The sequence below is a fragment of the Mesocricetus auratus genome, unplaced genomic scaffold (genome assembly GCF_017639785.1).
Source record: "Mesocricetus auratus isolate SY011 unplaced genomic scaffold, BCM_Maur_2.0 Super-Scaffold_100006, whole genome shotgun sequence".
NCBI lineage: Eukaryota > Metazoa > Chordata > Mammalia > Rodentia > Cricetidae > Mesocricetus > Mesocricetus auratus.
In genome coordinates this window covers 50,659,348-50,686,480 of record NW_024429190.1, presented here as the reverse complement: position 1 = coordinate 50,686,480, position 27,133 = coordinate 50,659,348, and the positions used below count along the sequence as shown (strand labels likewise).

Genomic DNA, 27,133 nt, shown 5'->3' with positions numbered 1-27,133 from the left:
CTAAGATGTTAGTGTTTAAATGTCTAGGTGGAGAGAAAATCTAGAGTTCAATGTGGATGTTTATAATGTTTCCTGGAATGCTGTATTTTGGCTAGAAGAGAATAATTTTCATGAAAAGGTAGCCATAGGAAGAAAATTTTTTCTTCCACTTTTTAAAATTTAAATTAGAAACAAGCTTGCTTCACATGTCAATCCCAGTTCCCTCTTCCTCCCCTCCTCCCCCATCCCCCACCAGCCCTCCCAAACCATCACACCATTCTCCTTCTGCTCCCCAGGGAGGTTAAGGCTCTCCATGGGGGATTTCCAAAGTTTGTCATATCATCCCTGGCAGGGCCTAGGCCCTCCCCCATGTGTCCAGGCTGAGAGAGCATCCCTCGATGTGGAATAGATTCCCGAAGTCCATTTGTACACCAGGGATAAATACTGATCTATTACCCAAGGCCCCATAGATTGCCAAGGCCTCCTCACTGATACCCATGCTTAGGGGATCTGGATTAGTCCCATGTTAGCCTCTCAGCCATCAGTCTGGGGTTCATGATTTCTCTCTTGTTCAGGTCAGCTGTTTCTGTGGGTTTCACCAGCCCACTCTTGATCCCTTTGCTCATCACTCCCCCCTCTCTGCAACTGGGAGGAAGAGGATTTTTAACAGTTTTTCCATGAGACTAGGTATCATCTTTGAAAAACAAAAGCAAATTATTACTGTTGTTATGAAAACATATGTTTAGGGTCACTAATGGTAAGCTCTAATGGTAATAATGGAAATCTCTTAGCAAACTGAATTTCAAAGTATGCCAGTTGAGCTTGTGAATATTAATTGTGAAATTAAATGGAAAGTTCTTGGTGAGGTAGCGAAGGTCTCCATTATTAACCGCAATGAACAAGATAGGAGCTCAAGTTAATCAGATTTTCTTTCTTTAATATTACATTTGGTTGCAAACAATTCATCATTTAAAAAGATCCCACCAGTGCTTATCAAATAAAAACCAGCTTCCCAGAGTTCTCCTGAGTCAAATACTGTCCAGAGCCAGCCCTTACCATTTTTTTAGTCTTGACTCTAGTAATAACAGGACCAATTGTGAACCATGACATTCAGGAGAACGAATTTATTTTGATCCACACATATCTCCTAGGATATCAGATTCCCAGGCCATTTCAATGGTTAGGCATTGATTTGGGCATGAATGTCAACGAGAACTGGGCAAATAAGAACATGGTACAACTTGAGTGGCCTTCAACACTTGGCCGAAGAGGACTTGAGTTGTTTATACCAGAAGTTGTTACATGGCAGCATCCTTTTGAAATTGCACCGGTCAACTCCTAGTGATGACTTAATTTCTGATCTTAGATCGTCTCACGTTGCCTTTAAAAATTACTTCCAAGTCATCAGTGATATGCTACCTGCAACTCAAAACTATTTATCTTTCCTAATTATATTACACTCTGAATAGAAAAAGTTCAGTTCTTTTATTCTAGCATTTTATAAAATATCAATGCCTGTTGTACTCTACGAATCTTTAAGCATCCCCTATTTTTTCACTAAATATTAGACATTCTAATCTGATTACTGATTACACTCTGAATTCCTTCCAACTAGGGCAGTTTTTCCTCCCTGGTCTTTCTGCCTGGAATTCTGATCTCTACCTGTCCCCACAGTCTCATCATCAGTACCTGTTTGAACACTACTGGTTCACCCATTTAATAACCATAAACCATGTTTAATTTTAGCCCCCTCTCTTAAACTTTTTACATTACCCAAAAGCCAACATATAAAGGAATGTGTAGATTCCTAATGGCAAGGCATAGTAATCATTTGAAATAAAATATTCTAGTTAATGACCCTAGGCAAATCATTTATCTGCAGCCCCCTTCTTTGGAACACATTTCCATTGCCCCTGGTTCTCTTGTTCACTGTCCATTTATCCCTGGGAGACAAATGAGTGCTAACATCTTTGAACAGGAGCTTTTCTTCTTGGCTGAGATGAAGGTACATTAATCAAAGCCAGATGAAAGTGCCTCACTCCCAGACCCTGTGAGCTGCATGGAGATACTTAAAGTTCTTCAGCAAGTTTTGTTTTAGTTGGAACTTCTTTCGTTTTTTTCCTTTTTGGTTACAATATTGATTGAATGTTTGGTTTATAGTTATTAGGAAGCCAGTCACCTGACTTAAAGAAAAGACAGTTGAGAAGGAGAAAACCACTACTTTACCTTCCTCCCTCCCTAGATGCAAAAGCAAATGGAAGTATATAAGCTCTTGCTGTCCACCAGAGTCTATTGTCAAGAAGTGTGTGAGCTCTTGCTGTTCTCTGGAGTCTATTGTCCCATGGAAGTGTGTAAGCTCTTGCTGTCTTCCAGAGCCTATTGTCCTATGGAAGTATGTAAGCTCTTACTATTCTCTTTATGTCTAGGTACAGGGCCCTTGTATTTGGAAACATATTCATTTGCATTCTTAAAGTAAGCAAGGCCAGTTATAAGAGAATCATGGGGCACTGGTAACTTCTAGCTTTAAACAATGATAAAAGTAAACTGAAAAGTGATCAGCACTTTCTTTTTTTCATTTAAAAATTTTTTTCATTTAAATTAGAAACAAGCTTGCTTCACATGTCAATCCCAGCTCCCTCTCCCTCCCTTCCTCCTCTGCCCCTCCACCAGGCCTCCCAGACCCCCTCTCAATCCCCACTCCGATCCCCAGGGAGGGTGAGGCCCTCCATGGGGGATCTCCAAAGTCTGTCATTTCATCCAGGGCAGGGCCTAGGCCCTCTTCCAAAAGTTCAGGCTGCAAGAGCATCCCTCATTGTGAGATCGGCACCCAAATTCCATTTGTATGCCAGAGATAAATACTACCCAAGGCCCCATAGATTGCCTAGGCCTCCTCACTGACACCCACATTCAGGGGGTCTGGATCAGTCCCATACTGGCCTCCCAGCTATCATTCTGGGGTCCAAGAGGCCCCCTTGTTCAGGTCAGTTGTTTCTGTGGTTTAACCAGCCCAGTCTTGACCCCTTTGCTCATCATTCCTCCAGCATTTTCTTTAAAACCAAAACAAGGTGTGGTCAATAAAATGCTTTAGTTAAAATGTTTGAGTCTCATATATCAAAAAGGCATAGGGATGCCCCAAAATGTCTTCTCTAAGTTATCAGAAAAGATATGGGAATTTCTAGGAGAATATCCAAGTGTTTAGTCATGAGCTCTGTGCATTCACTATGGTTAGTAGTGAGCCCTGTACATTCATTATGGTTAGTGGTGAGTCCTATGGGTCCACTGTGTTTAGTCATAAGCCCTGTGCATTCACTATGGTTAGTAGTGAGCCCTGTGCATTCACCACTAAATCTGCTTAGTACCAAGCCATAGGCAGCATTACCAGTGCTGATTCAGTTTTGTGCATGAGAAACATCTCAGGGTTTCAGAATGTATAGACAAAAAATTTTTATAATAAAACTCTGTTCTCCTTAATGATGGGTTTCTCAAACTTTCCATGTGATGTAGCAGGCAAAAGATAATTACTTTTCTTGTTGGAAGCTTGTGAGTGAATGATAAGGAACACAACATGTGGTACCTTGTGGGTCTTTTCCCAAAGTAGCTAATGGACCTGGTCCTTTAGATATGAATCACCTCAGAGAAAAACCAATTAAACCAAAAAGGATGGGGTTTTGTATAAAGACCTAAACTCTTCAATACTTAAGGTTTTAAATATTAAAAAAAACAGTGGAAGCATCTTTAATTAGTGTAACTGAATAATACAACCACTGGAAAATGTCGGTGAAAATTGAGTGAGAATATACAGAACATGACAAAATTACACCGATACATTTCCCAAGTCCTTCTTAATTTTCAGTGCATGAAGTTTCGTGATATAATGGGGAAAATCCACTTACAATTTTCTTTTGGTTTTTGGAAACAGGGTTTCTCTGGGTAGCTCCCATTGTCCTGGAACTCACTATGTAGACCAGGTTGGCCTCGAACTCAGTGATCTGCCTGCCTCTAGCCCGTAAGTGCTGAGACTAAAGATGTGCATCACCACTGCCAAGTCCACTTACAATTTTAAAATACTGAAGTAGTAATTGGCCTTTGATTTTCTGTAATTCGGGGCCTTGTTATATTTCAGGATTATAACAAAAAAGAAAGATGGAAAAAAGAAATAAACTTCATTGTTTACTTTTGATTTCTGCTTTTAGGCTTTGGAAGTTTTAACTTTTAGATGTTAGAATTGTAACACCCCATGGTGTTCAAATGTCAGCAGAGAGAATGACTAAAGTAGCTGCAGTAATTTGGTTTGTTATTGCCTATGTATATATACTTTTACTAACTCCCTCACCATTTGCTAATCATGCCCCATTCCAAAGTCTTCTGAATGAATTTCTTTTCTTGAAATATTGATTTTCAATGCGATATATACTTGTAACTAAATATTGGTAACACCCATAGAAAGATCATTATATTTTGAATATTTACCCATTATTTTTCTTGTATCAGAGAACCATCTGTAACTGAACGAACAAAAGGACAGGAAGGCCAGCATTGGCTGAGGTTGCACTGGAGCTGGGAGAATCTTAATGGGACCACCTTGCAGAAGCTGCTGGTGCACAGGTAGGAACAGCTCCATAGCAACCATGTGTGTAAATTATGGAGCAAGGGCTGATCAAGAGCATTTCCTCCATGTTTAACATGAAAACACTCAAAAAACTTTCAGTAAATAACTTTCACAGAGCATCTTTTAACCTTCACCTTTCAATATTTATTTCCTCTTCATAAATAGGATTCATTTTGACAAATTTCATATTTAGTCAGAACTACTGGTACTATTATGTTAGGGGCAAAACTTCAAATCTAATCTTAAGTCTCCAAATGTCTTGTTGTGAAATGAACTCTTACAGCTGCATTCCCTACAGATACTGTGTTGGACTAGTTAACAGGAGAAATTAAGCAATTATGTTCAAAAATTAGAGCATGAGAAAATAATAAACACAAAGTAAAACTAAAGCCATGAAGCCTTAAAAGTCTTCCCCTCTTAACTGATGACATACTAAACAAGTCCATCTCCTTTGATTATTGAGGCCGCAGAAGGAAAGAAAGTGGATTCCTCTTGAAGATTTGTTTTTGTTTATGTACCTGGGTATGTGAGAGTGTATACATGTAAGTGCAGGTGCTGGTGCGTGAGGCCAGAGGATGTCAGGTTCAGAACTCTGAGTGACAGGCCTCCTGATGTGAATTCTAAGTACAGAACTCAAGTCCTCCGCAAGAGTGCTACATACTCTCAACTGCCAAGCCACCTCTCCAGCCTCCTCCTTTTTAAATGATTTATTTTGATTTTTAATAAGAACATTTTTGGGGCCCTGGGGCTCAAAGCTAACTCTTCATACATCCCAGGCAATTATTCTTCCACTGAGCTATATCCCAAGGAATGATCTCTTAATAGATACTTACTACATTACAGGTACTAATCAGGGTGTCTTATCTAGACTGATTCATGAATTCCTTTCAATAAACTCCTGAATTATAATTATCTTATTTTAACAGCTGAGGGAATTGAGGGTTAGATTTAAGGATATTTAAACCAGTTTGTCAAAAGCCTATATAGTGTAAGTGATGGTAAACTCAAGTTAATTTATCTAACTACAAAATGTAAGTGCTAGATATATGACCCTTTAAGAACCCCAAAGAAGAAAACTAATGGTAGCTTTTCATCCCTCAGAAAATCTTAAGTTTTTCTCAAATTTAACTCCCAGATGTCTTAATACTTGGTCAAATGAAATACTTTCTCCAAACAAATGACCTAACTATTTCAACACAATGATGTTCCTCTAAGATGGGTGGGTAAAAAGCCCTTCAGGTCAAATAAATGATTAAATAACCATCTACTTTGGGGGGTTGTAGACCTGACTCACTAGCTAAATGAGCTATTATGTAACAAGTTTGCTACAAGGAGTGGGGTTGGATAATCTTTATGAGTCTCTACCCAAAAGCCATAATTTTTAAAAATATAATAGTTCACAACTCATTTTCAAGTGTAATTTTCATACTACATCCAGGACTATTCTCAGAAAGGTTATAGTTCTAAATGAAAGGAAAGAAAGATTTGGTCCCAAGGAACATATATCAGTTGACTACATTCCAAGATTTGAAGGCAGTGTCCAACATCATTTCAGATATCACAGGTACAAGGCATAGAGAGATAGCTCAGTTGATAAAGTGCCTGCTGTCTAAACATGAAGACCTGAATTTGGACCCCTGGCATTAATACTAAAAATATCTGGAAGTGTAAATAATCTCAGTACAGGGAGATAGAGACAGGAGAATCCCTGGGGCTTGCTGGGTAGACGCTCTAGCCAAATCAGTGAGCTCTAAGTTCAATAATAGATGCCATCTAAAAGATGTTGTGAATGACTAAGGAGGATAGAAACCAAAAATGATCACTAGCCTCTACATACATAAGCACACATGTACGCACACAAATACATACAAATGCATGCTATGCCCCTTGGGATATTATAGAATGAATTCAAGCACATTTTTTCTTGTCACCTCTTCCAGTTTAACTTTGGCAGTCTGGGAAATATGTTTTTCTAGTCTAAGTGTCCATTCCTTTATCTCCTATTTAAAAACATAAAGCAATATTTTATTCCTCTCAGCCTGTATCTCAGTGTGAGAAGATAAGAATTTCTTTTTCCACAAATGTGGCACCTTGTTATGATATCAAATAAACAACTAGTGTGCATTCTCCCATTGAAGGCTTTCACTATACCTGAGTCCTGAGAAGTCTTGCAGTAAGTGCTCAGAAAGTATGAAACTCCCCTGATAGTGGACCCTGTGTTGCCTGACTTTGATAATATGCTTCAGGTAAAAAGTAAGCATGCAACTTAATATTATAACATTTTATGTTTCCAAACCTAGGGAGTCCTGTCCAAGCAGAAGTAAGATTTCCCTTCTGTGTACTAAGCAAGGTGAGATTGGTGGTATATCAAGGGACTTGACATTAATTTAACTGGGGTGGCTCCTGGCAAACAGGACCATTTATGCATGACAACCCGAGCTCAGAATCTACTTGGGTTTGGTGATGAATCATGTTCTATGATTTCTGCTCCTTGTTAGACTGTGGTCGCCGCCCTGCAGCACGAATGAACAAGAGGATCCTTGGGGGTCGGACTAGTCGTCCAGGGAGGTGGCCCTGGCAATGCTCCCTGCAGAGTGAACCCAGCGGACACATCTGTGGCTGCGTCCTCATTGCCAAGAAGTGGGTTCTGACAGTTGCCCACTGCTTTGAGGGGTAAGCTCCATTGTTCTATTTTACTTTTCTCTGGATCTTATAATTTGTTGCTTGAAAATTCTCGGTGGTGTATGTAACTCCCTGAAGTCTTTTCAGCGCAAATATCATAGGCACTCTCCTTCTCAGGCCTTTATTTGTGGAGACCTTTCTGTCCTTTTCATCTTCTGCTCACCAATGGCATGTGCTCAGGAGGGAGGGAAGATGAAGAAGTTCAGAGGACCGACTCCCAAGCTCAGCTGAGCCACTCTTCTGGACATCTTAAGTGTACTATGCACATATATGAATACACATGGAAATGGTTTGTTTGGAAACTGCATCAGGCTTAGATGAACAACTAGTAGGTAGTTTTGGAAGTAGAATTAAAGGTACAATGTTTGTGTTAGGCTTCTCAAAGACACAGAACCAAGGCTTTGTCCCAACAATATCTCTCCCACAAGTTTTGTGTGGGTCAGAAGTGAGGTAGTCTATTTAAAACCTTAGGAACCATGCCTGGTGGCAAGCAGTAAGACTGAAAAATGTGTATGTGTCTTTAAAAAATATTGCTGTTAACACACACTGTGCATTTCTCCCTGCCGGTGTGTTCTGAGTATGCTTGCATTTCCTAGGAGTCATTGTTTAGCCCCTTCCTTTCTGTTACTTCCTTATCATCCTGAATCAACCCTTGTTACAGCCTGATGAACATTTCTCTATTGCTCCAATCGCATTAAGTTGTTCACATGGTGTCGCTGTTGATTTCCACAATTTGAGGTGACATTTTGTACATTGCTAATGGTCTTCTCCTTTGGTAATATTACATGGGCATCCCTCTAGGTCAGTTCTTGTAACACTAATGTATTCCTTTTTATTTTTTTCAAATTTAAATTAGAAACAAGGTTGCTTCACATGTCAATCCCAGCTCCCTCTCCCTCCCCTCCTCCCATGCCCTCCCACCAACTTCCCCCAGACTCTCCCAATCCCCACTCCATTCCCCAGGGAGGGTGAAGCCCTCCATGGGGGATCTCCAGAGTTTGTCATTTTGTTTATTGCAGGGCCTAGGCCTACCCCCAAGAGTCCAGGCTGAGAGAGCATCCCTCATTGTGGGATGGGCACCCAAAGCACTAATGTATTCTTTTGGAAGCTAAGTACTATTCTGTACAGACTTATGAATTTTTCTACTAGTCTTAAGTTGATGAATATTTGAGATCCTTCCCATTTGCTGTTATTATAACAATGCTGGGGCAAAGCTCCTAGGGGTGATGTTACTTCTAGAGGAGGGTGCGAACACACTCAACTCTGTGTGAGGATTACAGACATGGATGTTTGCTCCTTGAGAAGCTTAATAAGGAAACATTTAAAATTTTTGAGATTATAATATAGTTACATCACCCCTCCCTCCCTCTAGATTTACTCATGTACCCACCTTACACTCTTTCAAATTCATGGCTTCTTTTCTTTTAGTTGCTCTTACATACACACATCTAAATACATAAATAAAACCTACTTAGTCTACAGTGTGACTTGTATTTACATTTTTTTTCAGGGCTGACAGCTCAATATTTGATAATTAATTTATAAACTCTTCCCTGTGGAAGACGATTTCTCTTATTCTCAGCATTCCATAGTTGCCTATAATACCCTGTCTAGGCGTGGTATTTTAAATAGCTGTGGCCTCCATAGACTCATGTGTTTGAATGCTTGGCCATAGTGAGTCTCGCTATGAGGAGCTATGGCCTTGAGTAGTGTGACCTTGTTGGAGGAAGTATTTTACTGTGAAGGCCCATTTTGAGGTCTCATGTGTGCTCAAGCCATGCCCAGTGGGACAGACTCCTTCCATTGTCTGAGGATCAAGATGTAGAACTCAGCTCCTTTTGTAGCATCATGTCTGCCTGCACACAGCCATGTCCTTCCATGATGATAATAAACTAAACCTCTAAAACTGTAAGTCACCCCCAATTAAACGTATTCCATTATAAGAACTGTCGTGGCCATGGTGTCTCTTCACAGCAATGGAAACCTTAAGACACTAGGTTTGAGGTCTCCTGAAGTCCTCCTACCCCCATCCATGTTAGCATGTCTATTAGTGTCATCACTGTTCAGGACACAATCTCATATCAGACTCCCTGATCTTCTGCCCCCCTATTCTGCAATGATCCCTGAACCTTAAGTGAATTAGTTATGTTGTAGATATGTCAGTTGAGATTGGGTTCCATATTCATTTGATTGGTTGTAGTTTTCTGTAGCGGTCCCTATCTGTTGCAAAGAGAGGTTTCCTTGATGAGATACAAGAAATATACTTATCTGTCTGTGTAAGATAAATATTTAGAATGTAGTTAGGGTTTGTGCTGCTTTAGAATAGTAGTGGCTGTAAGTTCCTCCAAGATCCATTATTTCACTAGTCCTACATAGTTGGCTAGGTTTCCAGCACCAGACACAATTTCCTTCTTGATGAAGGGGTTATAAGACCAATTAGAGGGCTGTTGGTTACTGCCAAGGTATGTGTACTAATACTGAAAACTTAGAGTTATTTTCTCTCACTGGTCATTGCTGTGGTTCACAGGTAGGACTTTTGATTGCTTCCCTCCTTTAGAAGTTTTCATGTCACTTTCTGATATTACAAAAACCAATCTTTCAAATAATATCCAGCTCAAAGCCCTCTGAGTATGTCTAAAGTGCATGGTCCTCCACCTCTGCAGAGTAGTCAAGGGCAATAGCAATAGCCTATAATGTTTTGGGAGTCTCTTGGATAGCCCCAATCAACAAAGGTGACAGACATTTAAACATGCATTCTGAATACTTGACAAATGATGATAAAATGAAAAAATTGTGATAAAATTTGGTCACTCCATTGGGGAAAAATAATACATAAGTATCAAACCAGTACCTTCTCTTGAGAATTTTCATATGTGAGACCCAGAATGACTGAAAGCTCCAAGAGTATGTTTAGAAACACACTGTGATGGTATTGCTTTAGAAGAGGCTAGGTGTTTCCAGATGTCTTTTCCAGTTCTGATTTGTGGCCCACTGCAAGCAGAAGGTTACTCTAGCCAAGCACATCTATCACTGGTGATTGCCTAAATGAATCCACGGCTCTTCAAGGGAGCAACACTCCTAATGTTTACGGGCTGCTCTTGTTGTTTCCACATGTGGTATCAAAGTTTCCTCCTGCACTGGAGCATCCATACAGTGAAAAGGGAGGCTTACAAGGCGTGTGCTTATAATTAATGACTTGAAAATGTTACCAAAAACCTTGAAGAAGTTTTGTGAATTACAAAATTTAGCAACTGTCAAGAGGGGTCTGCTTATCCTTATGAGGTTAGGGATTGCCCAACTCGAAACAAGTGCTTGCTTGCCTGTGTACTCAACCTAATTCTGTTTTACAGTCTCTCCAGTGGCACTGCAGGCTTTTCAGAACTTTTAATTGCCAGGCATACTCTCTGCTGGGGCCAGCAATTGCTGCAATTATGGGGATTTACTTCATATCCTGATCCCATACTCTGGCAAGGCATAACATGATCCATCTGTGGGACTTTTTATCCTGTCTCTTTTAATTATATTGGTGGGAAAGGAAAGGCAATTTGCTTTGCATTTCCACGGAGAGGTACTTAAAATTACCAAATAAAAATTAAAACCATGAGATACTAAGTTGACCAGATGAAGCCCCATATGACTCAATACCAATTCAACTTCAAAGGTTATAAGGAGGAAGAAAAATTGACATTCAGTGGTAGCTTAACAGGCGATTCCCTCCCTTCCTTCACCCTGGAAAGACTGAAGGATGAACTTCCTGGGACAGCCCACAGAGAGTAATGATCAAAGCTTCTAATGCCTTCCCAGGAAGCTTGTATGCAAGGCTGCATGTCCACAACCTTTAACCCTGTCAAGTCTCCTGTGTCTTGATTTCTCCCAACCCAGCCAGTCCAGAATTTTGACTGTGTATATGCATCTCTGCCCATATTACCTAATGTTCTTTCTCTCCTCTCAGCATTTATGGTTCCATAGGTCCAAAGAACATCTGTGGTTTGACAGGAATCTTCAGCATTTTCATCCTTGGATCCTTCTGCCAGATATAGCAGGAAGACCTCCAAGGTGAAGAGCACATTTTGTAATTTTTTTCATGTTCTTAAGAACAGAGACAGAACACTACTCAAAAAGAGAAAGAGAGATGATTTGTGCCATGTCTGACTTTCACCATCAACTGGATCTTTAATAATCCCTGAGGATCTTTCCATTTAACTCTAGGAAGCTCCTATTATTTGTCACAGAACAAATCATGCCCTTAATGTCTCAACTCTCCTGATCTGACAGTTTTATAAATCACCCAGAAGGGGAATTACTGATGACTTTGTTGTGTCCTGAGGATTACCCCTTCATCTTGGTGTTTATGAACTAGGTCAGTCATTCACAATTTGTTTTTCCGTTTCATCTTCTGACAGGATTCCATACATTCCCATCAGTAAAAATGTTCATGAACACAGGAATTTCCAGCTTTGGACTCATACTTCTCTTTGGTACTATTCTCAACATGATTGAAGTATAAGCAACTGTAGTTTTAAAAACTGCAATCTGGATCCATGTTCCCCACTTCTCTTCCTCCTATAGAGATATTCCAATCTTCTCTCCAGGACAAAAGAAGTCTATAATGTAGATAGTAGTTGACCTGAATTACCAATCACCATAGTCTCTGGAACTTCTAACACTAACTGTTTCCCTTCTACTTTTGATTAAAAGTAAGATTTAGTCAAATTAAGTTTGGCAAAGTTTAATTAAAAAACTTTGCTATAGGGAAGCCTTTAGAACTAGAAGAAATAGAAACTTACTGTTTCTGGTGTCATCGCTTCTTTTTCCAGTACACCGAACCTGAGACAGAAAGGCTGACCTTTGTTGGAGACGTTGCTAACTGATCTCATGACCAATGTGTGATGCTGAACTTCAAATGAGCATCTAACTAATGCAACAGACACTTTCATAGTCAAGTCTTTTTTCACCCACAAGAGACAGTAATTATTTGATTGTTTTTGTGTCAACAAGCCTCCATTATCCTCTACTGATCTCACCTCATATATCATGAATAATATAGATATCATTCTTCCATATCATTTATCTTGTTTTATCCCTAGTTCCAAAAATTTCCTAGTATCTTTGATCATATTTCCTGTTGTGTTTGGTTGTGGTGGGTGATGTGCCCCTTCTTGTTAGCTGTTCCTTTTTAGGCTTTCATTGACTTTACTCCTGACAGTATCATTCTACTCTGATCAGTTTCTCCCTGGGATCTGGACAGTTCCTTTCAAATCTGTGCCTTAGCCTCACTGACATAAAAGCCCCTCTCTTTACTTCTGTCTTCAACTATTGCTCCATTTTGATCACTGTTCATTGGAGGGCTCCTAAAACGCCCACTATAGTTGCCCTCTCCAGCTAAGAAATTATGCTTACTAGGGCTTGGTAACACTGTCCACTTTGTCAAATCCACTAGTGAGTTTTCAGTTTTAGCTCACTGGAATCTCCCTTACCACCTCTTCACTGTGTCCTTCTTGGAATAACTCACTCTCTTTTTATTCTAGAACAGTGAAAAATCTCCTGGCTTTCATCTTGTTTTCATGACCTATTCCTTTCTTTTCTTTTTCCAGCTTCTCCTATTTTGGGATCACTGAATGTTCCAAGGCTCACTGCCTGGCTTTCTTGTCTGTCTTCAGTTACTGATCCAATTTTATGCCATATTTGATCAAATATTAATGTTAAGTATTATCATATTTAAATATCAAATATTGTTAATGGAATTCAAATTTGTATTTCCTGCCCATCCTACCATTCCTCCCAATCAACTACCATCACCATCTACTACACACACACACACACACACACACACACACACACACACACACACACACTGCTTGGGAAATATGTCATTGAAAATGTAATAAAGACCCTACTATACATGACTATTGATTCCTCTTGTCTTTCAGTGATCAGCTAGAGGGTCAGTAGTCTCTCGTCAACTCTTCCCAAATACTAAACTGTTCAATATTTCAGTGTATTGAGCACACACATATTCAATCACATAGAAGATGAATTTTATGCATATCGTCTGCAAATCATTTTTGAATGGAGAGGTGAAAGCAGGGAGAGTTGTAGGCAGAAAGCTCTGCTTGACTTTAGTTATCTATTACATGAAATGAGCTGTAACAGACAGCACTCTTCACGGAGGAGACATTTCCATTTCCTACATTTTTCTTTTGGAACAAACTCCTACTCATTTTATGGCTAAGACTTTCGATAATTGCTGTCATTTCATACCACTCTGTGCTAGACTCCAATTTTACAGTGCTTGGATCCATGTGTAGTTAAACATTAACTATTTAGATATGTCTTCCTTTTCCCCATTTACTGTGATCACTTGTGATTGTAGAATACAGACAGTGAATGTTAATGTTTCTACTTAGTTGTGTTAGCTTTGGGACTTAGTGGATACACTATAACGCCTATCTTTTCCTTCCTTATTTCTTTCCTATTACCCTTCATGTCTTCCTTCCTTCCTTCTATTCTCTATTATTTTTTCCTTCCCTTCTCAAAATCCTCTCATGTGTAATTACTAAAGGACACACACACACACGCACGCACGCACGCACGCACACACACACACACACACACACTTATGCCTTTCTGTTAATATTTCTAGGCCCTTGCCTTACCTAGCTATCCACTTTCTATAGTCTTATCACTGGTAACTGATTCCCCTCACACCTGGAAGATAAGATCAACACGATAGCCTCTGCCCCTGCCATCTGCTATTGTATCACCCACAAGTAAATTTCTATCCACCTGATAAGCTTTCCTTCCCCAGTTCCTCAGTTGTTATCTACCGATATTACTCATTGCTTCAATGTTCAATAGAAAATGTGTGGTGTAGGTGTTCAAAGGATCAGCATCCTGACCCCATTCGTTATTGTCATTATGCCTGGGAATTATGGGACTTTCCATTAAGTATTCCCACATACCTCTCACTTTATGTTTGCTTGAAATGGTCTCTCAGTGGTCTGGAACTTGCTGAGTAGGCTGACTCACCAGCAGGCGCCAGAGATCTGTCTTGTCTTCCCCTTCCCAGCTGAGTTTAGAAATGCACATGACCACCCTTTTTCCTGGTGTGAGTTCTGGGGACCTAATTCAGACCCCTGTGTTTACAAAGCAAGCGCTTTCACATCTGAGCAACCCTCTCAGCTCCTGGAACCTTGGCACAAATATCACTAAAGATGGCGCAGTTCTCTTTGATGCTGTTTTGAGGTTTGGCATCCAAATGGGAAGGAGTCTTCTTTATGTTGTGCATTTTAAGACCATATCCTTGGCTCTTTGTATCGTGATTTCCTCCTTCAACTGTTTGTCACTGAGTATCCAGGTAGCCTAGTACTCTTCCGCCTGTCTTCTTCCTCCTGGAGACAAGGCTGTCCATGCCTTCGTTCCTGACTTTTTTTCTAGCACATGCTCAGTGTATTTCATGCCATGGTAAACATACTGAGTAAACATTTACCATGGCATGAAAAATGACTGGTTGACATAATGAAATCGGTCCACCATTCAGACACTTCTTAACTTCAGAAATCCCTTTCTGCTTTCTTGGTTCTCTTCTTCCACAGCTATAGAGGAAAAACATTACATTTCATATCACATGCATAACAAAACAGAAAGGGATACTTCTGTCTACCTTTTCCCTTTCTTCGTCTTGGTGGATATTATTGGTGTAAGAATGCTAGGCTGTGTAGCAAGACTAGTGAATGTAACTTAATAACAGTTTTTGGTTTTATTGACCCCCGAGTTTTACTTTTAGTTTTAAATTAACCACAATATAATCAATTAAGAACTGAATTTTGATGTTATTTCACTTTATTACAAATAATTAAGAGTGGTCAATTACTTTAAATATTACTTATGACTTAGGCAGAGGGTGAACTGTTGTAATAACTAGAGCTAAGCTGTTGTGTTTCTGAGATAAGAAGCTTCTAATGAGGCAATTAATAAATCATTCTGAAATAATGTTGTTGACTTCAGATTACTTAAACAATAAAGTTCCATGTAAATGTCGCATTTCCTTAATGGCTATGTAGACTTACTCCTGTAGGCTAGGAAGAAAATGTAACAAAAGTTTGGAGAAAGGGAGGAAAGATGAAAGGAGGGAAGTGTGCACTTTAAGTGACAGCATTATGTAATGAAACATAATTTTATAATATTATCTTGTCATCCCAGGACATGGCACTTCCTCCAACTTATTATAATCATTTCATGAATTAGTCATTTTTGCTCAATCCTATAACTTGTATAGGCAGAGGCCATGCCTTTCTTGCTTGTTGTAATCTCTAGCATAACGCTTGACCTAGAAAAATTACAATTTATCTGTATTTATTGAATCCATGACGTCCTGTTTTTGTAGGTTTGACATTCTTTCTTAAAAACAAATCGTGAAAGTACAGAATGTGTGAAGTCTGAGTCAAAGATCTAATGGCACTGAAATAAACTTGAATGTTGAAGCCAGGACACCCTGCCCCATGCTGATATGGTGGAGACATCTAAAGAATTGGTACTTCAGTGTCTCTCCAAATGATTGCATGTTTACTCTGGCATAACAGATGGCTGGTCTACATGATGAAATCAGTCTACTATAAATGATTGACCAGAAGTTTGCAAGTGAGGAAGAGTGGTACAATGGCTAGTTCTTTGTACCATAGTATAAGGGAGTGTCCACACCAAGGATAACCTCTTAATGCTATTATCCAACAAATATCCACAACTTGGACTGTAGTCTACTCTAGACAACTAGGGTCTGTAAAAATAGGAGAGCATGAAGTGATCAAAAGAGACTTTGTTTACATGGTTTGAGTCTATTAATAATGCTTTAAAATAATTTAGACTAAGTGCTTGTTAACAATTGTCTTTTAGAACCGATTATTTGCCTTGTCCTACAAATGGATGTAGCAATAGGATCAATAAGGTCCCTGTTATAGTAGGAATCTACAATGTGCTCCCTCGTTTGATTATTTTTTTTATTTATTTTTTGTCAACTTGACACAAACTAGAGTTATCTTGGAAGAGGGCCTACTTCAGTTGAGAAGATTCCTCCATCAGATTGTATGGAGAGCATTTTCTCAAATAATGATAGATGTAGGAAGGCCCAGCCCACTGTAGTAGAGCCATCCCTGGGCAGGTGGCCCTGAGTTGTACAAGAAAATGAGCTGAGCAATTCATGGAGAGCAAACCAGTAAGTAGTGTTCATTTGTGGTTTCTGCTTCAATTCCTGCCTTCAGATTCCTGAGTTCCTGTGCTGGCTTCCTTCCTTCAATGGACTGTGACCCAGAACTTAAGCTAAACCAACTCTCTCCTTCCCAAATTGATTTTTGTCATGTTCTGTATCACAGCAAGTAGGCTTACTAAGACATCCACTAGGCTCATTGTTTGAAAATTTATACTCCAGCTGGTGGTACTATATTGGAAGGCTGTGAACTCATTAGGAGTTAGGGTTCAGAAGTAGATGGGTCTTTGAAAGTTATAACCTGTCCTCTAGTTGTACCCTTGCTCTCACTTTCTGAGCTGTCATAATGTGAGGAACCTTACCATACACACCTTCCCTACCACAGTGGACTGAAATCCTCTGAAACTATGAACCAAAATAAATCTTTCTACATTTAAGCCGTGTTTGTGGCATGGTCACTGCAATGTGAAAGTACTAATACAGTTCTTGTTTTCACTGATATAAAACTCTGTGGGGTAGAAGAGGGCAAGATAGAGAGTAGACAGATCTATTAACATAAAATGTCATTGATATCCATGAGAAGGAAATTAAAGCGTGTTCATGAGCAGAGAACAATAGAGAAGGTAAGATAGCAAGGTGCAGCGTATATATTGAGAGTAGGAGTGAGGAGGACTTCGTGATAGCTGAAGTGTTGGGTTTACAAAAGAAATGATTCAGTCACTGGTGATAGGAAGCATTTGATTCCTGAAAATAAATTCTGAATGCTTAAACATCACCAATCATGTGGATGACCCTTGACCATCTTGGTCATTATCAAACATCCAAGTGAATGTGTTTAATAGACAATTGGATCAAGCTTGTGACTCAGGTAAGAGAATTTAGCTCATGATATACACTTAGGAGTCACTGGTTTATTTAAAACCAGGGGGTTACAGGAAATCATCAAGGGAGTGTGGCATGCATAGAGAATGGGGAAGAAGTGTCCCAGAACATGTCAGTATTGATACCAAGGATGTGGGAGAAGGACCCAGAAGAAAAGGTAGGCAGGGCAGTGAGCAACATATGAGGTTGGGGGAAATTCTAAAGAGCAATAAGAACTGTAAACTTGGGGGAGAAAGTTAATTTTAACGTAAAATTGTCTGAAGTGCTGATGACAAATGCTCTTCTAAAAATGGAATCTGAGATTGACCATTGGGGTTTGTAATTGGTCATTTTAAACCCTGACTTTGAAATTTGCAAATAGCTGCCCTGAAAACTTGACACTTCCCTGAGGTGTTTGTTCTTCGTTGGAAGGGTCTCTTACTCTTGGCTTTCTCCCTCCTTCTACTTTCTCAACCCCCTCCCGCCTCTGTTCCTCTCTTTCTCCTAACTTTAAATTACCATTCTTATGCTATGAAACAAGTACCTGGCCTTAAGACCAAACAAGTTCTGTTTATAAGAACACCCTATTCAAGAAGACTGAGTGCTTGTTACCAAAACTGCAATGATACATGGGAGATTAACATGACATGCAAATTAGTGAAGCATTCTCTATTTTAAAAATAAATTAAAGAAATAACGAAGTCTGAGCTTTGCATCCTCATATAATAACACTCGGCTATTTATTCCTTGAACTGTTGTGGGACCACTTCTTATGTGAGGATAGTCTTGGGACTAGCCATTGTTTACATACAAAAATTACTTTTAAAAGCATGTTCAATCAAAGCAGATAGAATTGAAGGTACTCTTGAATTGTTTTAGGAGAGAGGATGCTGATATATGGAAGGTGGTATTTGGCATAAACAACCTGGACCATCCGTCAGACTTCATGCAGACCCGCTTTGTGAAGACCATCCTGCTACATCCCCGTTACAATCGAGCGGTGGTGGACTATGACATCAGTGTAGTGGAGCTGAGCGATGACATCCATGAGACAAGCTACGTTAGACCTGTTTGCTTACCCAGCCCAGAGGAGTTTCTGGAACCAGATACGTACTGCTACATCACAGGCTGGGGCCACATGGGCAACAAAAGTAAGCCAGGGTCATCAGCAATGTGTGCCTTTTCATCTCATAATGGAGAAGCACTAGGCTTCCTTCTAGGCTTTGGCTACCATTTCCCATTTTACTTGTACATCACAGTCACACAGGGTAAATGCTCTGACTGTGTTATGTTCATTCTTCCTTCTAAGCCAGTTGTACACATGAAGAATCCATCATGACACATACATCTGCCCACCTGAAATGCAAACCTAAGTCCCCTTCCCCACAGCTCTGACTCTTTCTTCAGGGAGCTACTACCAATGTTTTGGACCTTCTATGCAAGGTGAAAACTGACAGACACCCCTGCTAGAGAGAGCAATGGTTTGGGCTACCTCTTGGCAGAACTTCCCAGAGGCTTTGTGGAATTTTTGCAGTCAAGCTACATGATCACATTTCCAATTCTGTAGTTGATTTGTTCTTATCTACATATATAGTACATCTGTCTATAAAGAAATGTGATACATATCTTACTACTTAAATTGCTTAAACTTGGTTTTATAGAAAGTGATTTGAATACAGAACATGCAGAAATGAATTTTCTTTTAACCTCTTACTCTCAACCTCTCTAAAAGACATTTGCACATAGCTTGACCTATTTAAAGTTTAGGATAAGAACTGAATCACCAAAATAATTGCATCAGATGTAGAAGGCCAGGCTTCTCAGAATGGTGGTATATATTGGCCTCCTGGCATCTTGATATTAACCACAGGAACACCAATTTAAAGGAACTTGTTTTCTTGTTGAAATTTAGTCAGATTTTTTGAGCTGTTTCTTTTCTGTATGACAAGAAAAATGATGGGAAGGATGTGTTTATAGACATTGATGACTCAAGAAAATCATCCTGTAAGAATCTTGAAGGTAGTGTTGCTTTACAATGTCACCATTCCTACACATGTTGCTTTTTAAAAACTATGGTTAATATTGTATTGAAATGAACAGAATGTAGTTCATAGTGTCTCTATTTGTGTTCTTCATAAAATATCTATATAAACTTATAGTAGTAGGGTACTGTAGAGCTTACATAGCAGTTTGGGGATAGCATGAAGACCACACAATGGAATTCATTCATGAAGATACTATTGACTTCAGCTGTTTTAGTCTCTTGCCTTCAACAGAAGGCATGAGGCAATCCTGTAACGCACAGGATTGTTACATGGAGGAAAAGCATTTGTGGTCCAGAAGATGTTGATGGCATGAGCCTCACCTACCCTAGTGTGAGCCCTGTTGGCTGCTGTCTCATTGTCATTATCATTCTGATGACTTGTTAAACTTGTTCTACATCACATTTATTTTTCCCCAAATGGTGAGTATTAATTCTTAGCACTGCTTTCCCATTGCTTCCTCAAAGAACAGTCGGTATGATTTTCAGGATGTTCAAATAGGATTTATGAGGTTTTGCTTGAAGACAGCTACCATTATTCTTGAAAAACTTTAAGACAGCAATCATACATTCTGTCTATTGTAAACAACAAATGATAACATCCTTTTCAAATCTGTCTAGCATAGCCTCTAGGAGTGAAGGTTCAGCATTAGAACAATGGCCACAGGGCACATGTGAGGTGGGCCCCTCCCTCTGAGGGTTAGCAGGTTTTCTCTGATCCTAGAGAACATGACAGATATGCTGAGCTAAGCGCTCTGCCTTGCTTCCCCCCTTTTCATTGTTAAAGTTGTTTTTCCATAGCACATGACAAGGGGGAAACAATCATTCCAACGCTTCTGCCACACTAAACAAATAAGCAGTTTCACCAGAGGACTGCTATTGAAAGCTTTTAATTAAAAAATTGGGTTTCAAACTAGTCTTCTCCTTGAGATGATTTTGTTTTGAGACAAGGTTTCTCTGTATAGCCCTGGTTGTCCTATAACTCACTCTGTAGACCAGGCTGGCCTTGAACTCACAGAGATCTGCCTGCCTCTGCCCCCAGAGTGCTGGGATTAAAGATGTGTGCCACCACCACCCATCAGGTTTTAAGATGATATTTAAGGGGAAAGAAATGGTTCTCTAGGTATATGAAAATATTCCTGTAATGTTGTTCATTTTTTATTTTGAGTAATTTTCATGTCCTCCTGAATTTTTCATTTCTTCTTTTCAATTGCAGTGCCCTTTAAGCTGCAGGAGGGAGAAGTCCGCATTATTCCTCTGGAGCAGTGCCAGTCCTATTTTGACATGAAGACTATCACCAGTCGGATGATATGTGCTGGCTACGAGTCTGGCACTGTGGACTCATGCATGGTAAGTTGTCTTCGGACTATGCCAGCAATCAGAATCCACCATGACTCTGATGTGCTTGCATAGCTCATTATAAGCCATGCATGGTCCCTCAGGAACATTTGTGAAAATCGTTCACTGCCAGGAGGACAGTTGTGTTGTTGGTGCATCTCCTTTGATCATTTTGGTGGCTAGGACAAGACTAATTATGAGGGGCAAGTGGAAACCATAGCTTTAAATCCACTGCCTTAACCATTAGGTGGACACCAGAGGACATCACCAGGTATAACCACGAAGGCATTAGGATATACATTGGCACCCCAGTTCCCACAGTGTGTGATAGAACTTGCTTCTAATGTGAGGACCCTGGTATTGCTTGAGATCTGGTGGCCCTCATTTGATTATCAGTCTGTCAAATGTCACTGCTTCCAACCTCAGACAGGATGTATGGCCATTGCAATCTGCAAAGCGTGCCTTTTAGCAGTGTAGGGAAGTGTTTCTACTTCAATGTAACACTCAGCAGCTACTGTGCTGAACGGTCTCTGGCGTTCAGATGGGCAAGTGCACAGAGAAGCTGGCAAGGGAGGAGCAGGTGGTGGGTTTTCTGCGATGCTGTTCTGCTGTTTTGGAGTGATCAGGCTGCTCCCCAGATTTTAGAATTAAACAGATAAACTATGCTTGCCATTAGCCCTACATAATTACAGGCCATTTGTGATGGTTCACTTTAGAACATTTTGTACAACTGATTATTGGGGGTGTGTGTGTGTTTATTTTCCATTTTGGGTAATTTTTACTTTTATAAGATCAATCCAATTTAAAGAATAAAATGTTTTGAGATAATTAGTTTAGATACATCAAGTCTTTTTTTTTTTACAACATTTTGTTACATTCAGGAAGTAACTAAGAGTCTTCAGGTCTCATGACAAGAACAAAACCTCTTTACAAATTACATTTATCCCTTTTAAGTTCAGAATCCATCATGTTTATTGGAAAGACTTGTTTATTCAGTGGAAAGCAGATACCATTCCAGGTTTACGGTGGAAAACTTTGTTGACATTTTCCAATTGAGTTAAGCTGGTTTGGACTTTATTGTACCCTTAAGATGATAACCCTGCTGCTAGACCTCTGAAATCCCATGACTAATATCTATTGCTATTTCTTGCAGGGAGACAGTGGTGGGCCTCTGGTTTGTGAGCGACCCGGAGGACAGTGGACATTATTTGGTTTAACTTCATGGGGCTCCGTCTGCTTTTCCAAAGTTCTGGGGCCTGGGGTGTATAGCAACGTGTCCTACTTTGTTGAATGGATTGAAAGACAAATATATATCCAGACCTTTCTCCAAAAGGAATTTCAAGAATGATCAGAGACTCAGCCAGAAACCCACACCAACAGCCCTCTTGACTGTGAGGAGTGTCCTGCTTAGAGCTGCACAAATGGGCTTTTCATGGACAGGGCGCTCAACATGCATTGCATGACCTCTGGTTTGCATCACATCTGTTTTACTCCGCCTTTTATTTTTTTCAACTTTATCATTCATTCATTTCATGTGTTCTTTTAAAAACACAGAGCAAAGTTGGTTTTGTTCTTTCCCTAGGATAACTTTGAATGTAGTGTGGAATTATCAGCTCCGTAGGAACAACATTTGGAGCTCTACAGTAACAAGTTACAGGAAGTTGCTTTTCATAGTATCACAACAAACACAAGGAGACACACTGCTGGGTCTCGTTCAAGCACATTGGCTTAGTGGGCAGATTTCAGAACTAACTTTGGAGCCTGGCTTTTAAAAAGCCATGATCATGCACATGCTTGCTTTATTTTCTAGACTCTTCTAAATAATTTGGAGATTATAAAAGTGAAAAGACCCACAGTATTGCTCTAGATAGTTGAAACTGCAAGACACACAGAATGTGAAATTCTCTAGCCATCGAAACTGACACTCAGAAGTATAATTCTACCCTTCCTGCATTCAAACTAAGATTGCAATTTCATAGAAAATTTCCATAGAACGTTCCCCATTACTGGGGTTTTTCAATGTATGTCGGTTAGATGGGTGAGATTTCAATGATTAGGTCATTTCTTGTAGAAATATTTGTTTGCCTATGTGAAATGAATGAGAATCCTCTTCACTTTGGAGACAGAGTGAGCGAGCGAGCGAGCGAGCGAGCGAGAGAGAGAGAGAGAGAGAGAGAGAGAAACAGAGAGAAAAGAATATTAAATGGTACCCCACACCCAATTAAATCTGAAAATTGGTCTTCCTGTGTTCACCCAAATCAGAAATGTCACAGAAATATATTTCAAAGCATAGAAAAATGTTGCATGGAGCAAAACATTTTGCAATTTCCCCTTAATGATGTCTAACATCTGGTGTTGCCATTTTGCCTCATTGATAATTAAAACAAAAATTTAAAGTTGTTTTTAAGCACTGGGCCACTTTACGCAAATCAGTTTTTGAAGCAATTAGTGGTTAAAAGTATTTTTTCCACTAAAAAGCTTCAAAAACACAAACCTTCATATACACCTAATTGAATTAGTCTGACATCAACTAATGTAACATCCAAATGCCTTTTTGAACAAGTAGGATGCACTACTAAACTTCACCAGCAACCAGACTGCCTCAGCATTCCAAACAGGGACTACCTGCTATTTTATATGTGTATTTTGTACTCTTTTTCTATGCGTCAATAAGAGTTCATATCCAAAAAGTTGTTTCAACCCTTATTTTCTGTGTTTATTCATCTCTTGTTCTGAAACTTGTTACAAGGAGTGTGTAGCACTTGTACTGTGTTCACAACTGTATGAAGGTTTAAGATCATTGGACAGTTTTGTTATAATTGTTGGCACATAGTTAATGAAAACTTTTTTTAGCCTTGATAAACTTATATTCAGTAAAATGTACATGTTGGAGTTATTTTAAATAATTCTGCATACAAATGAAATGATAATTTTTTCCTTGAGGAATAAGGATGGAATATAGACACCACGTTTCAGGAAAGTGGTTATCTCTCTGATAGCACAGTGGCGCCCAGTTTCCTGTCAGCCCAAATTTGCACATTGTATAACTCACTCTCACAGGAACCTGCTCTTTTAGACTAGTAACAGCCTCATCTCTAGTCTTATGAGTTGCTAATAGTATTAATCGTTCCTGGAGTACCGGAAGAATACCAACTCTGCTAAGAGAACACGAGTCTTCAATGTTCACAGTGTATTTTTGCAAGTGTTCCTACTCTTTAGAAACCTTTTATAATAAAAACTATAACCCAGACCATTTATTACTAGTTCTCTTGGATTCCTCAAAATTTGGTAAACTGTTCTACATATGCAAATACAACACACCACACTAGCTTTGCTATTTTGTATAAAATAGTTATTCACTTGTAAATTCAACCTTTTAAAAGCTTTACAAAGATCTGGATCTCCTCAGCCTAGGGGTCAGATGTTTTTCAGAAGTTTCTAAATTAAAAAAAAAGTTAATCACCAAGTAATTACATGCAGCAATACTTTTGTAGGAAGATACACAAATGATTGCATCCAGTAGTTTCAGATTTTCCAATGCACTTAGTTTGCACCTAATTTACGAACAAAGATGGGAGGATTTTCTAGTTACAGATGTAAGATTATAGTCCCATGACATAAGCATTCGATGCTTTCCTGTATTCTTTTTTTCTTTTGGCCAGATAAGGCACATCTTGAAAATGACCTTGTTCTTACTCTCTTTTGGTATATTCCTTTAATCTTTAAAGTCTTTTATATGCATATGAGCATCACTTTAACATGTACTTGGGAAATGGTGATCTCAATGAAATGAACTCTAGTTGCTATGGGGATGATGAGTGACCTGATATCAAGTGATTCCCCCACCCCATAGACAAAGAGATCCATAAAGTATTCTGGCAAACACATGCCTTAGGGTTTTTCTTCTCAGCTCTGGCACATAAATTACAGCTGGATTGAGGAAGGAGTTACAGGACAGCTTTCAATCAACATTATTTATTAAATAATTTATTTTTAAAAAATGTTAGGGAAGTAGAAGGCAACTTCCTTTAGTCACGTGACAGTGTCATAGTTCCAAAATCAGTCTATATAAAAAAGACCATTTAACACTAACAAGAAGGTACAGAAATTGACAAGGACAGTACAAGCAGGCAATGAGTAGGCCCTGAGAATAACTTTGCTGTAGACACTGACTTTTAGCATAGAGATTCATGAAGGGAATTCCACATGACTGGTAGTCGAACAGCTTTCAGATGAATACAGAAGTTTTGAAAGACTTCAACAAGAGCATGTGACCTCACAGTGGCATATTTACACTCACCTGGTGTAAACTAAGTACTAAATGAAGCCAGCATCCATGATTTGTCACAGCAGAAAACTTGCTACAGACATTTCTACTCTTTTTTTTTTTTTTTTGGTTTTTCGAGACAGGCTTTCTCGGTATTGTTTTGGAGGCTGTCCTGGAACTCGCTCTGTAGACCAGGCTTGCCTCAAACTCACAGAGATCCACCTCCTGAGTGTGGGATTAGAGGCGTGCGCCACCAACGCCCAGATGAGACATTTCTACTCTTAAATATGTTAATTGTCTAAGAGCCTTGGAACTGCCACTGAGCATAACCTGTATCAGTGTCAACTCGCATCTCATTCTGTAGAGGCTACAATGCAGTCAAGTTGCTGAGCACTGTTAGAATGATGAACTCTCAGAGGGTCTCTGGGAGACTGTTTTGAAGATGATTGTCTCATGCTGGTGTGGGGATCATCAGTTTTGGAACTTGGGAAGTTGCTCACAGTCTGTAGGCTCTGCTGATTGTGTTTCCTGATTGACAACACCTGCACATGGGGCGCTCACATGTCTTCTCTTAGCAGTGGAAAGAGCAGAAGGGAGCTTGGTGCTGTTGGAAACACTTGACCTCTTCTTTCCCTTCCCTACGAAGGCTCTGCTTCAGCACCGGACTGAGCTGAGCAGAGGGGGCTGCTAAACACCTTTAGCTGGGGACCAAAGGCTGCTTCTCAAAGAAAACAAAAGGTCTTAGGAAATTGTCTTTAAATTAATGGGTTTTCCTAATAAAGCAGGTTTTTTTGTTTGGTTGGTTAGTTTTGGTTTTTTGAGACAGGGTTTCTCTGAGTAACAGCCTTGGCTGTTCTGGAAGTAATAGCTCTGTAGTTTAGGCTGGCCTTGAACTCGGAGATTGGCCTGCCTCTGCCTTCCAAGAGCTGGGATCAAAGATGTGTGTCACCATCCAGCTATATAATGAACTAGTCTTAAAAGTACTTTTTGTATCTTAAATTAAAATTCATGATGGCTCTCACTTAAAGCATTCTCCAAATGCATGAGAGTGACCTATAAAATAAGTATATTTCAAATGAATTCACTAGATAAGGCTTGCACTTATAAGACAATTAAAATTCCTTTACAAAGCCTAAAAACTTTCATTAAAGCAACATGTGATCCTGAATTAAATATTTCCCCTTCTTGCATTCTGCTGAGGTCAGACACTATCCCTTGCTTACAAATGTGCACACAGGTATATGACTGCAGACACGGTACTGGCTTTTCCATGCCTAGTAAAATGCCGATATCCCCTTGCACAAAAACACCAGTGATCCGATCCTCACTGTTGAGAGACATGTCCTCTGAATCCTTACAAGTGTGAAAGATTACCTGCAACTCTAGGCTGGGTATCTTGTGTTCTTAACATGCTGAGCTCAGTCACCTTTGAGACGCCTGGTTCAGAGTAGCCAACGTCTAGCACAGTCTCACATGTAGGGAAGTCTTCTTGCTCAACAGCACAGGCTGCTGCTGACTTCATGGGAAGGGCAGCCGAAGGGTCAGGCCTGGGTCTTCCTGACTCAGCAGCTGATTGGCTGGCATACTTAGATGCCACTTGGGTGATCTTTGCAGTCCCTCTCCATTTCTTGAGAGCTTCTGCCCTCTCCTCTGGAGCTAGTCTGTCCAAGTACGCGGCTCTCAGAACTGGAGATGGGAACACGGATCCCTGAAGAACTCGGTATAGAAACCTAGGTTACCAAGAGCACCACAGAATCACCTTCACTTCCATTTCATCATGGGACCCATTGAAATATTAACCAATTTAACAAAAAGTAAAAGAGGCACTTGGTAGGCACTTGGCTTCTGAGAGAGGAAGGCAAGTAAGGTATAAGATGAACCTGGGACTGGAGAGATGGCTCAGAGGTTTAAAGCACTGGCAGCTCTTCCAGAGGTTCTGAGTTCTATACCCAGCAACCACATGGTGGCTCACGACCATGCATAATGAGATCTGGTGCCCTCTTCTGACCTGCCGGCATACATGCATACAGAACGCTGTATACATAAAAAATAAATAAATCTTAAAAAAATTAAACCTGGACTGCGATGAGCCTCTATAATTCCAACACTTGGAAGGTTAAATTAGAGGGATAGCCATGAGTTCAAAGCCAGCTT

General features: G+C 39.8%; 2 protein-coding genes across 5 annotated transcripts in view; one reads left to right on the top strand and one right to left on the bottom strand.

The window, feature by feature from the left end:
- Positions 1-23,962, top strand: part of Corin (corin, serine peptidase) — a 196,819-nt gene extending 172,857 nt beyond the window's left edge. For all 3 annotated transcript variants that reach the window (XM_040747170.1, XM_040747169.1, XM_021233383.2), the window contains 6 exons: positions 4,471-4,584; positions 6,889-6,938; positions 7,087-7,261; positions 18,213-18,484; positions 20,591-20,724; positions 21,866-23,962. In XM_040747170.1, coding sequence (XP_040603104.1) covers positions 4,471-4,584; positions 6,889-6,938; positions 7,087-7,261; positions 18,213-18,484; positions 20,591-20,724; positions 21,866-22,060 — 940 coding nt within the window. In that variant the 3' untranslated portion in view covers positions 22,061-23,962. The remainder of the gene's footprint in view (positions 1-4,470; positions 4,585-6,888; positions 6,939-7,086; positions 7,262-18,212; positions 18,485-20,590; positions 20,725-21,865) is intronic.
- Positions 23,963-24,671: 709 nt separating this feature from the next.
- The window catches only part of Atp10d (ATPase phospholipid transporting 10D (putative)), a 90,913-nt gene continuing 88,451 nt past the window's right edge, over positions 24,672-27,133 (bottom strand). For both annotated transcript variants that reach the window (XM_040747168.1, XM_040747167.1), the window contains exon 23: positions 24,672-26,709. In XM_040747168.1, coding sequence (XP_040603102.1) covers positions 26,334-26,709 — 376 coding nt within the window. In that variant the 3' untranslated portion in view covers positions 24,672-26,333. The remainder of the gene's footprint in view (positions 26,710-27,133) is intronic.